Raw genomic sequence first — 13,495 nt, forward strand, 5'->3', positions numbered from 1 at the left:
ATCTTTGTTTAAAAAGGGGGTGTGGGGCTCAGAGCTGCAAACAGAGGCAGCCCACTCGGCTGGGCTTTCACACACCCGCATGCAAATGCTGCCACCCTCCTGGGATCCTTATTTGCTTAGAGATTTCAGGGCTGGCATCAGCTGTTGTAACTGCTGCCTTGGAGGGTCACAGGGAGGTGGGATTCCGCAGGAACAGCCACAGGTGCCACCTCTGCTGCAAGCCCCGCCAGGCAGCCTAGCAAGCTGTGTTTACATGGAGGGAAACTGAGGCTCCTTGAGGTTACGTAGCATGTGCTGAGTGGTGGGCCAGTGTTTCACCTGGGGGCTGGGGAGATTGGTAGACCCAGGTCACAGTGCTGGCTCTGCTGATGCCTGAGGGGTGACCTCAGGCACATCCCATGCTTAGGGCCCCATCTGCAAAAGGACAGCAGGGGTCCTAGCCATCCTCCCATCGTCTCCTTCTCCTTCTCCTCCCCCTCCTCCTTCTATCCTTTCTCTCCACCTTCCCCCTCCTCCTTCTCCTATCATTTCTCCCCCCTACTCCTCCTATCCTTTCTCCCCACTCCCTCTCCTATCATGTCTCCCCCCACTCCTCCTCCTTCTCCACCTATCCTTTCTCCCCACTCTCCCTCCTCCTATCGTTTCTCCCCCCTCCTCCCCCACCCACTTCTCCCTCTCCTCTTCCTTCTCCTCCTGTCCTTTCTCCCCGCTCCTCCTCTTCCCCTCTCCCTCCCTCTCCCCCTTTCCTCCTGGGTGCCGGGCAGGGTCTGAGAACCTACCACTCATGCTCCCCGCCCTCCCCGCACAACTCCACTGGGGAGTCCCAAGCTCAGCTTGCTGTTCCAGATGCCCCCTTCCTCCTGTGGAAATCCCTCCAGGTGGACCCTCATCCTGGCTGCAGCTCTCCCCTATACCTATGCCCCTCTGTGCTTGGTACCTCCCAGGGAGCCCTATTCTTGGACCCGTGTTGTGCCTTGGAACAGTGGGAAGGCCCTGCAGGCCGGATTCTCTGTCAGGACCAGCAGAGCCTGGGCGGCGGGACCTTGGGGCTCCGGGCCTCAGGGCATCTGCATGAGAGGTCTCTGCTGTGGCCAAGCTCGGCCTGAAGGCATCTGAGATGGATCCCTGGACAAGGGCTGGACTGGGGAAGTGCTCCAGAAACCAGGAAAGGAGTCGGGAGGCAGGAGGGGAGGGAGGATGAGCGGGGCACCATCTCCCCAAGTCCTGTGGAGGGCGGCCTCTGCCTGCCATGGGCACTCTGCAGGGGAGGCAAGGCTCAGGGTCTCCTCACCTGGGTGCAACTGTGGGCTCTTACTCTGCTCAGTCACTGGCCGAGGACCCTCCCAGGAAGATGTGCCACCTCCCATGAGCTCCTGGCTCTCTGCTCTTGGTGACAAAATAGCTCTGGTGGCCTCAGGGCTGCCTACTCAAGAGCTTCAGGACCGGCTGCTGGAGGTGACCACACCCCAGTGGGAGCCCTCTGAGGGACGTGTGCATGCACAGCAGCTAACGGGGCTCGGCCCTGGGAGTATCTTTCCATTTGTACTTCACACCATTCTGTTTGGGTGGGTGGTTTTTCAAGCTGTGTTACTTTTGAAGGAAAGGAAGGAAGGGAGGGAGGCAGAAAAGCCGTGACAACCAGCACAGGGGGCTCGCTGGGTTCCAAGCAGTGGAAGAGCCCAGGCCCAGAATCTGCTGCACCATCTTTCTTTCTTTTTTTTTTTTTTTTTGAGGCGGAGTCTCGCTCTGTCGCCCGGACTGGAGTGCAGTGGCCAGATCTCAGCTCACTGCAAGCTCCGCCTCCCAGGTTTACGCCATTCTCCTGCCTCAGCCTCCCGAGTAGCTGGGACTACAGGCGCCCGCCACCTCGCCCGGCTAGTTTTTGTATTTTGAGTAGAGACGGGGTTTCACCGTGTTAGCCAGGATGGTCTCGATCTCCTGACCTCGTGATCCGCCCGTCTCGGCCTCCCAAAGTGCTGGGATTACAGGCTTGAGCCACCGCGCCCGGCCTGCACCATCTTTCTTTGGCTGTAACTTTTCATACCAATTTTGGTAACATTTACGGACATATTTAGGGGTGTAGTTAGTGGAGGTGGAAGTAGTGGTGGTCAAGAGCCCGCACTCAAGTTCAGCGCTCCTTCTGAGGCTGGAGGCACGTGCAGGGCTCCCTCTGCGAGGACCCTGGCACTGCGCCTCAGCCACATGCGAGCCCTGCTGGATGGACAGTGGCTGGGTCGCAGGGGACGGACTCTTGGATGTCTGCACTGCCCGCTTTCTAACCTTCCTGTCTGCAGGTGCAGCCAGCACCTCAGCTGCCTGTGAACGGCGGCTCCACACAGGCCACTGGCTCTGGTATCTGAGTTGCCCACTCCGGCCCTTGGCTTGCGTTTCCGTTAGGATTCCCGTCTCCTTTATTTGATGTGTGGGAGTTCTAAATAGTAAGCCTTGCCAATTTTAAAGGCCACAAACACCTTCTCTTAATCTACTGTTGCCATTATTCATGCATTATTATTTTTGTTCTATGTAAAATTTTATGTAAACAACCCATCAAAATCTTGTCTTACAGTTGTGCTTGTGGAGTTTTTTTTGTTTGTTATTTTTTCAAGATAAGAGTCTTGCTGTGTTGGCCAGGCTGGAGTGCAATGGCACAATCTCGGCTCACTGCAACCTCCACCTCCTGGGTTCAAGCAATTCTCTTGCATCAGCCTTGAGTAGCTGGGATTACAGGCACCCGCCACCATGCCCAGCTAATTTTTTGTATTTTTAGTAGAGACAGGGTTTCACCATGTTGGCCAGGCTGGTCTCGAACTCCTGACCTTGTGATTCGCCCACCTTGGCCTCCCATAGTGCTGGGATTACAGGCGTGAGCGACGGCACCTGGCCTTGGGGAGTTTTAAGCTCTTCTCCACTGCTAGCTCACATACCCACCTTTCCACATTCTTTTTTCTTTTTTCGGGGATGTGAGACAGGGTCTCACTCTGTTGCCCAGGCTGGAGTGCTAGTGGCGAGATCTCAGCTCACTGCAAACTCTCCCTCCCAGGTTCAAGCGATTCTGCCACCTTAGCCTCCCGAGTAGCCAGGACTACAGGTGGCTGCCACCACGCCCGGCTAAGTTTTGTGTTTTCTTAAAGTAGAGACAGGTTTTCACCATGTTACCCAGGCTGGTCTTGAATTCCTGAGGTCAAGCCTTAACCTCCAAAAGTGCTACGATTACAGGCACGAGCCACCACGCCCAGCCTCCCATATTATTTTCTACTAATTTTCTATTTTACCACCACACAGGAATCACCAATTGCTCTGGAGCCCACCCTGCGTGTGATGCCAGGGAGGGGCAGTGTTCATTTTTCCCCATAGTACACTTTGCCAACACCATGAGGACACTGTCCACCCCCCCCAAACCCCGGGACACTTTTCCCAGTCCCTGAGTCCCCCGGGTCCCTGCTGAGGTTTTCCCAGTCCCGGAGTCTCCAAGTCCCCTGGGTCCCTGTCTTGGTGCTGTTAGGTCACGCCTCCCCCACACTCTTACTGTGGGTTTGCAGCACTCAGGATCTGGTAGGAAAGCGTCTCTCCCAGCTCTTTTTCAAAATGAATTGAACCACAATGTTGACTTTTTTCTTCCATACCAATTTTAGAATTTGTCGGGCGCGGTGGCTCACGCCTATAATCCCAGCTCTTAGGGAGGCAGAGATGGAAAGATAGCTTGAACCTAGGAGTTTGAGACTTGCCTGGGCAATACAGCAAGACCCTGGTCGCCAAAAAAAGAAAAAGAAAAAGCTGGGCGCAGTGGTTCACGCCTGTAATCCCAGCACTCTGGGAGGTAGAGGTGGGTGGATCACGAGGTCAAGGGATTGAGACCATCCTGGCCAACATGGTGAAACCCTGTCTCTACTAAAAATACAAAAATTAGCTGGGCATAGTGGCGCGTGTCTGTAGTCCCAGCTACTCCGGAGACTGAGGCAGGAGAATCGCTTGAGCCCAGGAGGCAGAGTTCACAGTGAGCATAGATCGCGCCACTGCACTCCAGCCTGGCGACAAAGCAAGACTCTGTCTCAGGAAAAAAAAAAAAAAAAAAGGAAAAAAAGTAAATTTTAGAATTTAATGTGTCTCAAAAAATCAAATGGCAGCTGGGCGTGGTGGCTCACCCCTGTAATTCCAGCATTTTGGGAGGCCGAGGGCGGATCACCTGAGGTCAAGAGTTTGGGACCAGCCTGGCCAACATGGCAAAACCCCATCTCTACTAAATATACAAAAATCAACCGGGTGTGGTGACAGGTGTCTGTAATCCCAGCTACTAGGGAGGGTGAGGCAGGAGGATCACTTGAACACAGGAGGTGGAGGTTGCAGTGAACTGAGATTGCGCCATTGCACTCCAGCCTGGGTGACAGAGTGAGACTCCTTTAAAAAAAAAAAAAGGCATTTTGATTAGGATTGTGCTGGATTTAGCATACCTTTTCTCACCACTTTCACATTTTTTGTACGTTTGTAAAAACGTCTGTTAAAGAACAGATGGCTGGGTATTAATTTGGGGTCTTTTAAATTTTTTTATTTTTTTTGAGACAGGGTCTCCCTGTCACCCAGGCTGGAGTGGGTACAATCGTGGCTCACTACAGCCTCGACCACGTTGGACAGTATGGTTCTAGAGTCCTGGTTCCTCAAGTAGACAGTTCTAGAGTCTGGAGTCCTGGAGGCAGAAGGGACCTTGGTGACCACATGATGTGGCCCTCATTGTGTGGGAGGAGAAATCTGAGACCCTGGGAGGTGACGATGCCCTGGTAGCATTAAATCCAGACCTCGCGTGTCTGTCAATGTATATTTTATATTAAAAAAGCCAAAATAACAATGGGGTGAGAACAGGAGGCCACTACACAAGTGGCCAAGAGTTCAGATCCTTGGAGGCTGTCTTTGGAGAGCTCAGTGGGGCTCGCACCCTGGCAGCAGCACAGCACCGCTGGGACACGGACGCCCTCCCCACACCTGAGCTTTCACTCACAGGCAAGGGCTGTGGCGAGAACTGACAGGCACACGTGAAAGCAGTCAGCCTTGCCCGGCACTTTTTAAAGGAGAGCTCTAAGGAACACAAGCACACAGGGCTGAGTGAGCTTTTACCCATGTTTTTTTAACTTACCTAATTTTAAAAAAATTAGCATTGTCTGGTTTAAAAGACTAAAAAACCTCCGTTGTTGCAGGTCAGGACTGCCTGAACCCTGCACACCAGGACACCAGCTGGGCCAGCCCCTGAATGCCACTTGGACAGCACGTGAAGGCCTGTAAAGCACTCTCAGGCCCTGTGTTTCCACACAACCCAGGTGGGGACTGTGACCGCCTTCTGAGAGGAGGAAACAGAAAGGGATTTCTAGTGAATGAACGCAACGTGTCTTATGTGCTCTCTGTGGCTACAATAACTGTCCACAATCACCCAGGAGGACCATGTGGCAAGGTTTAATTGCAATGGCATCTGAAAATGGCGCGTGGCATCGCGCGTCAGCTATCCTCAGTGCCTTTATTGCCATTGGGTTTTTGACTGTTGATATAGTGACGACCTCAGGAGCAACAGGTGGGTTAAAAAACCATGGCTGGGCAGTTCTTCCGAGGAGAGGGACCATAGGAGGAGCAAGGAGGACTCAGAACCTGACGAACGTGGCGTCAATCTGCCGCACGGAGGGGAGGGCGAGCATGACCTTTCGCCGGTACTGGGGGTCCTTCTGCAGGGGGTTCCGCTCCAGGTACACCGTCTCCAGGCTCCTGGCTCCCTTCAGCTCGTCGAGGTCGCTCCAGCTCTCCAGGAGATTGTCGTTCATCTGGGGACACACACAGGAGAAAAGCCTTTAGAACCAAACAGCCCAGCCCTCACAGCCCACAGCCCTCAGCTCTGGTGGAGGGCTACTAGCCACCCTCCTCCTTCCCACGCAGAAGATGGCGAGCAGGTGTGGGTCTTCCCTGGCACCTCATGGGACCTTCATGGCCTCTTGGTGCATCCTGGCCACCTTCAGCTACATCCCAAGTGCAAGTTACCTGTCCATACCCAACCCTGGACCAGTCACTATGACAGGGCCAAGTCCACATTCAGGTCAGCAGGGGAAAGACAAAGCAGTCCTGGCCCCCTGCCTGCTACACTCGTCCACAGGCAAATGTCAAAGCAAGGTGGGCTGCACTTCCTACAAACCAGTTCTCAGCCATCGTTCCCAAGGCTGCACTCTGCACTGTCACTGTGACACAGCAGACAGAGGCCACTCTACGTAAAACTCTCAGCTCTTCTGTGAGTTACCTCTATGGCTCTCTCCACAAGGAAGTCCCAGCTGCTGCTTTCACCCAATACCACGTGCAGGGACACAAATCGTGAGCAGGTGGGATTCAGAGGTCTGAGTTGCAGGCTCAGAGCAGGCTACACTTTACCGTCTTGGCCCTGCCATGCCCAGTTGGAGGGACCTGCCTTTGGCAGGAAGAGTTCTCTTGCATTTCTTTTTTTTTTTTTTTTTTTTTGAGACAGAGTCCTGCTCTGTCGCCCAGGCTTGGGTGCAGTGGCGCCATCTCCACAACAAGGGGAGCCCGTCCAGCTTCAAGCTTTGTTGGTCTGACCCTCACTTTCAAGCACCCTGTGTGTAGAAATCACCTGTTCAGAGCTGCCTGGCCTCATGGCCTGCCAGGCAAACCACGGTGGCAAGAGCAGGGGCACTACTCCTGAAGAGGCAGCTGGACTTGTTGTGAACCTACAACGGGCAGAGCCGGGGCACTCGTTATAGGGTGACAGACTTCGACTCCTTTTACAGAGAAGTTAGGATGGGAACTGTCCATGTGGAATGGAACGCAAGCAGGGGTGTTCTACTCTGGGGCCCACGTTGCCCTGCCCACAGCTGTGGTCCGACTGGGGGGCCCCTGCTCTGCACAGCTCCCCTTCTCTCCAGGGCCCTGTCTTGCACACTCTGGCTGCCAGATATGCTGATCTCTGCTTCTTCCACTCAGAAGTACTGTGTTCTGCTTGGGAAGCATCCCAGGTAAGGAGTGGGGCGATCACGGGGCTTCCGCTGGAACTCCCTCCTCAGAGCCTGCAGGCGCGTGCTGCCTGCTGTCCACTGCCTGAATAGAGTTGTTTCCTATTTTTCTATCTGTCTGTGGCAGGGGGGCTAGTTTGGCACCAGGTCCACTGTCATAGCCAGGCTGTCTTTAGTACCTTACCGTGTGTTAGCGGCCTCCCAGAGAGGAATATAATGTGCATCTCACAGGTTCGCCTGTTTGAGGAACCCTATTTTCTTTTTTTTTGAGATGGAGTCTCGCTCTGTCACCAGGCTGGAGTGCAATGGGGCAATCTTGGCTCACTGCAACTTCCGCCTCCCAGGTTCAAGCGATTCTCCCACCTCAGCCTCCCGAGTAGCTAGGACTACAGGCACTCGCCATCATGCTCGGCTAATTTTTATATTTTTGTAGAGATGGGGTTTCACTATGTTGGCCAGCCTGGTCTTAAACTCCTGACCTCAGGTGATCCACCTGCCTCAGCCTCCCAAAGTGCTGGGATTACAGGCGTGAGCCACTGCGCCTGGCCTGAGGAGCCCTATCTTCACAGAACCTCTTGTGGGTCTAGTGTGTACTAGCTTTGAGAAACCAAGATTTCCAAATCCTAGAGCTTAGCCCTTCAAGAGGGACTGAAACCTGTTGGGAAGAGCCGCACCACCAGGGCTGGTGCCCTGCTGCCATCCGGACTAGTGCCTCCATGGGAAGTGACGTGAGGATACATTCTTAAATGCTATTGTTACTACACTCACACCACCCCCGCTGGTTGTGTGGCCAATGCAGAGCCTGCAACATTAGAATTACAGGGGAAGCCATCCACCTGTCAGGCCTGTGATTGGTCAGTAACTGGTCAAATAGAAAGAGCCCCTTAAAGCAGAGAGTCATGAAAATGATGCACATGCACGTCTTAAACCAAGCTTGTTCAACCCACGGCCTGCAGGCCATAAATGGCCCAGGACGACTTTGAATGAGGCCCAATGCAACCGTGTAAGCTTAAAAACATTTTCAGATTTTCTTGCGATTGTTTTCGCTTGTGTGTGTGTGTGTGTGGCTTTTTTTTTTTTTTTTTCCCAGCTTATCAGTGACTGTTAGTGTATTTTATGTGTGGCCCAAGACAATTCTTCTTTTTTCCAATGTGGCCCAGGGAAGCCCAAAGATTGAACACCACTGCCTTAACCACTTTTACCTTAAAACACACAAAAAGGACATTCACTTAATAAAAGTAGCAATATTACACTGTTTGGAAGAAATAAGATTTTCTTGTAGCACAGTCTATTTAAAAAATGATTCAAAACATCCCTGGCAGCTGACTCAGGCTTTCAGCTCTGCTGTGGGAGGTCTTCAAGCTGTGTCGTCTCCTCTTCTTTCTCGGTATGTGATGTGTTTGTGTTTGTCACACACCAGATGCTTCTTGTCTCACACGTCACAGCACTTTCCAATGTCGTTATTAGTCCAGATTGGCGGCTCACCTTCATAAATTGCAGATTTTGTAATTTTCCATAGCACCGCCAATGTCAGAGCAGTTTCCTCCAGGACTTAGTAAACATAGGGAATTTTACTCACCGCCAATGGTGCATTGTAAATAATGTGTTTGATATTGGTAACTTTCAGAGATTCTTATCTTTGCATTTTTCCAAAATGGAACTAAAAATATTCACTTGTATGAGACTCTGTCTCCATAGACATTCCAGAGGCTCCTGAATCCCAGGATGGGGCAAAGATGTTATAGTCATAATGGAAAAAAGATAGCCTTATGTTTCTCTTGAGAAGTTCTGTACACTGGGGCTGTCAGGGAGCCTGGCTGGGGAGTGCGGGCACATATCTTTCCCCCAGAGGGACCATTTCAGTCTCTTCTAATCTTGAGTACCTCCCACGTCCTTCTCACACTTTTTTTTAAAAAACTAAAATTGACTTTTTGAAGAAGTGTCTTGTAAAGTATCCCTCATTGTCATTTAGCTTGTTCCTCTAGCTCTTATACTCCCCATGAACTCGAAGTTAGGTACAAATGCTTGGTCAGATCACAGTAAACATTTTTGGGAGGTATACTGCAGAGATGACCCACACTGAGGACACAGCACATCAGGTGGACACAGCACATCAGGTGGACACAGCACATCAGATGGTGGTCCCGCAGTTAGGGATCTAAGTTTTATCATGCAGATCAGCTGGTGACCCCAGATGACTCTGGGAACATGCTTTTCCTTTGCAAATAGCCAGTTCTCTGTGGCATGATCCTTGGGCATGTGTGCAAACATCCCTTCTTCAACATCCTTCCCAGTTATCCCAGCAGCTGCTGATCCCTCGCCCGAACCAACGGCTGGGATTCTGCTAGAGAACGTCTTCTTGGTTGACGTTTTTCTGGCAGACTCTCTTGGTTTTTGGAACCCAAACTTGCATTTTGTATTTATGGGGTTTTGTATGTGTGTATTTTGTATATACATACATAGGATACCTGTATTTCCCTTTACTACTTTTTGGCTGATATTATAGAAAATTTACATTAATTACCCTAAACTCAGTAACGTTTTAAACAAAAGATGGGTAGAATTCTTAAGATACATTTCATAAACAACCAGTAGAATGTAACAATCACTTACTTTCTGAAAATCTCCATGACAGTTTAACAAAGGAGATGTGTGACACAGGCACGGCCCATCGAGAGCCGTCTGTGGGGACGGTGACGCTGCCAGCTGTCACTCCCTCATAGCAAAAGTGCCTCCAAATCCAAAGTTGACAGTAGCTCGTTTCTTAGCTGATTTTATGCATGTGTCTATTTTCTCGTACACAGAATGTTAGGTAGGATTCTACTCACATTATGTATTTATCCAGTAACATATTTAAAAGTTTCAAAATGACAAAAGCAACATTACTGCTAACACAACTATTGAGTGAAGTTCACCGTTTCCTCAGAGTATTCCTCTCCTTAGACTCTCTCACAAAGGCCATCGACTCAGAGAACTGTTTGCAAAGTTACTTGAAAGCATTCTTTTCTTTGTGATCACAGCACCCATCTGGAATACTGTTAGGTTCTTATGTTTCAGTTCATTTTCAATTTTAAGTAAAAAAGTTTTAATGTGTAAAGCATTTACCTGGCTCAAAAGCCAAAATTCTATAAAAAGGTATATTCAGAGAAGTCTCATTCTTTCCCCATCCTGTCCACCTCACCATGTCTTCATGCCCCAAAGGTAACTCGTTACACTGGTTTATGTTTCTAGTGCTTCTCTGAAAAAATAAGGAAATACATATATGTTTTTATTAATATATTATGTTTATCTATCATTATCTGTATATAATTAATCTAGTGACTGACCGATCGATCGATGGCAGGCAGTATACTATGGACTGGGAATTTGTCCGTTCTGGCTTTTGTGAGCAGTAGTAACGCACGGTGAAGAGGAAGCCATGGAGACAGCTCCCAGCCCAGCTGTGCCTTCTTCCTGTGGAACCCGCCCTGGCCGAGCATGCTGGGCTTCCCCGCCTCTGTCTTTCCTCTGGAAACTCCGTGAGCCCTGCCTCTCCCTTAGGTGATCTGCTCGCTCTCCCTTGACTTTCTCTTGAGCTCATTCCCTTCTTTCTGTCTCTGCTGCCACTGCCTCCATCCAGGTCTGCACGCCCTGTGGTGACAGCTCTGGAGGGCCCTGGTTCAGCTGGCCCTTTACGGGCTCCAGTCAGCTACGGGACTCAACATCCTGCACAGCCCTTTACCGTCTCAATTCAGCTTTCATTTGAAAACAAACGCAAAACACATCTGTCTTTTCCATTGTTCCTCCTGAGAAAAGTACTCACAGACAAAAATTGAGAAATATAGAAAAGTATAGAGAATAAACGAAAAATCGTGCACAATCTCACCACACAAAGAAAACCCTGCGTAATATTTTGTTACATTTTCTTCCAGTCTTTTTTTTGCGAACATATATATCAAGAGGGTTGATACTGCACATTAAGTTCTTTTAGAACAGATTTTTAAAACTTTTTTTTTCAATTATAAAAGAAATATGCCAGGCACAATGGCTCACGCCTATAATCCCAGCACTTTGGGAGGCCGGGGCGGGCGGATCACAAGGTCAAGATAATATCAAGACCAGCCTGGCCAAGATGGTGAAACCCTGCCTCTTAAATACAAAAGTTAGTTGGGTATGGTGGTGCATGCCTGTAGTCCTAGCTACTCAGGAGGCTGAGGAAAGAGAATTGCTTGAACCCGGGAGGCGGAGGTTACAGTGAGCCGTGATCACGCCACTACATTCCAGCCTGGTGACAGAGTGAGACTCCATCTCAAAAAAAAAAAAAAGAAAGACATGCTCGTTACAGAAAATTCAGAAGAACTATAGAGTATAAAAGCAAAAAGAAACCAACTACCCACAAGGGCTTCTTGTTTTGGCATATTTCCTCCTTCCAGTGTCTTTTCTTTTTTTATTTCATTTTTTTGAGACGGAGTCTTGCTCTGTCGCCCAGGCTGGAGTGCAGTGACAAGATCTTGGCTCACTGCAAGCTCCGCCTCCTGGGTTCACACCATCTTCTGCCTCAGCCTCCCGAGTAGCTGGGACTATAGGCACCCACCACCACGCCCGGCTAATACTTCTGTATTTTTAGTAGAGATGGGGTTTCACTGTGTTAGGATGGTCTTGATCTCCTGACCTTGTGATCCGCCTGCCTCAGCCTCACAAAGTGCTGGGATTACAGGTGTGAGCCACCGTGCCCGGCCTCCTTCCACCTCTTTTCTCTGGTGTCTACATGCATTGAATTTAAGAATAACTAGATCTCACCAAAAATATTTGGCATTTTTCTTTTTCACTAATTCTATATCATGAACATTTTCCCGTAATTAAATATCCTTTACAATCATGATTGCTTTTAAGATTTCATTTATGGTGGCATAATATGTCATCATAAGCTGGGCGCAGTGGCTCACGCCTGTAATCCCAGCACTTTGGGAGACTGAGACGGGTCGATCACAAGGTCAGGAGTTTGAGACCTATCTGACCAATATGGTGAAATCCCGTCTCTACTAAAAATACAAAAATTAGCCGGGTGTGGTGGCAGGCACCTGTAGTCCCAGCTACTCAGGAGGCTGAGGTAGGAGAATCGCTTGAACCCGGGAGGCAGAGGTTGCAGTGACCTGAGATCGAGCCACTGCACTCCAGCCTGGGCAACAGTGAGACTCCGTCTCAACAACAACAACAACAACAACAAGTCATCATATGCCTATATTACAATTGAGTTATTCCCTAAGTTGCAGAAAAGACATAAAATATAAAACATACAATTTTAGGAGTCAATCAGGTAAATGTTTTTATAGGTTTTGGATTTATAACCCTCTCTATACTAACACCAAACACAGGAAACTGAGGAAAGACATCTATCTGCCAATGCAATAGTTATGATGACCTAAGTACCATAAAGAAAGCCGAAGATGGCCAGGCGCAGGGGCTCACGCCTGTAATCCCAACACTTTGGGAGGCCAATGTGGGCGGATCACGAGGTCAGGAGATCGAGATCATCCTGGCTAACACAGTGAAACCCCATCTCTACTAAAAATACAAAAATATTAGCCAGGCATGGTGGTGGGTGCCTGTAGTCCCAGCTACTTGGGAGGCTGAGGCAGGAGAATGGCGTGAACCCGGGAAGTGGAGCTTGCAGTGAGCTGAGATCACGCCACTGCACTCCAGCCTGGGCGAAAGAGTGAGACTCCGTGACAAAGTAAAGTATTTGCAACACAGATGACATACTAAGGTTTAGTATCATTCATCGATAGAATCTCCTGAAGTTAATAATAAAAGGGCAAATGCACTGGACTAAAGCTAGCAGAAAGTATCAAGAGTGAACAAAAGGAGAAAGTGGTTGAAAACAGAGGCACCAGGGTTAAACTCATCTGTAATTAAAGGAGTGCAACTGAAACCTAATGAAATGGCCATCACTAGACTGAGGGGAGGAGAAAGTGGGCCCAGGCCAGGCACACATGCTGGGAGGGAGGCACACAGCCTCTTCCCGAGCAGCCCCTGCCTGTGCCCCCCACTCCTTGCAGCTCACACCCAGACAGCCTTGGGTCAGGGGTGCCAAGCTGGCACAGGCTGCTTGGGCAAGGCACTGCCTACAGGAAAGCATTCTCTCAAGAGGGCCGAGGAAGCACAGTTGTGGCACAGAGCAGGCCTGCGATGTAATCCAAATGGCATCACTTGGCTTAAATGAGCGGGCAGCATCTGCCAACAGAGCATCTGAGAGGGTCCTGGGGATGCCCCTGTGCCAGCAGAGAAGTGGGTAGATGGGCTCCATGCCAGCATCAGACACCGTGAGGGTGGAGACTTTCCTGCCAAATGTTTCTCCTCCCCTGGCTACTGCCTTTGGTCACTGTGATGCTGCCTTTCCCCGGGCTACTCGGAAGAGGGTGGGGGCCCACACAGGGCAGTGCTCGTCTCGGCCCATCCTCCAGGCCCTGAATGCCAGCTTGAAACAAGCCCCATATGGCAGGGGCAAGATGCGCCGCGTTGGTGAA

The 13,495-nt window shown here is 50.2% G+C and overlaps 1 protein-coding gene across 3 annotated transcripts in view; it reads right to left on the minus strand.

Moving 5' to 3' along the window:
* Positions 1-5,417: 5,417 nt before the first annotated feature.
* PPP1R7 (protein phosphatase 1 regulatory subunit 7) overlaps positions 5,418-13,495 on the minus strand; it is a 38,191-nt gene continuing 30,113 nt past the window's right edge. For 2 of the 3 annotated variants that reach the window (XM_030916839.1, XM_010377002.2), the window contains one exon: positions 5,418-5,798. In XM_030916839.1, the coding sequence (XP_030772699.1) occupies positions 5,622-5,798 (177 nt within the window). In that variant the 3' untranslated portion in view covers positions 5,418-5,621. The remainder of the gene's footprint in view (positions 5,799-13,495) is intronic. The other variant, XM_010377004.2, reaches the window with a different exon arrangement.

Source organism: Rhinopithecus roxellana, chromosome 14 (genome assembly GCF_007565055.1).
Source record: "Rhinopithecus roxellana isolate Shanxi Qingling chromosome 14, ASM756505v1, whole genome shotgun sequence".
Classification (NCBI taxonomy): Eukaryota; Metazoa; Chordata; class Mammalia; order Primates; family Cercopithecidae; genus Rhinopithecus; species Rhinopithecus roxellana.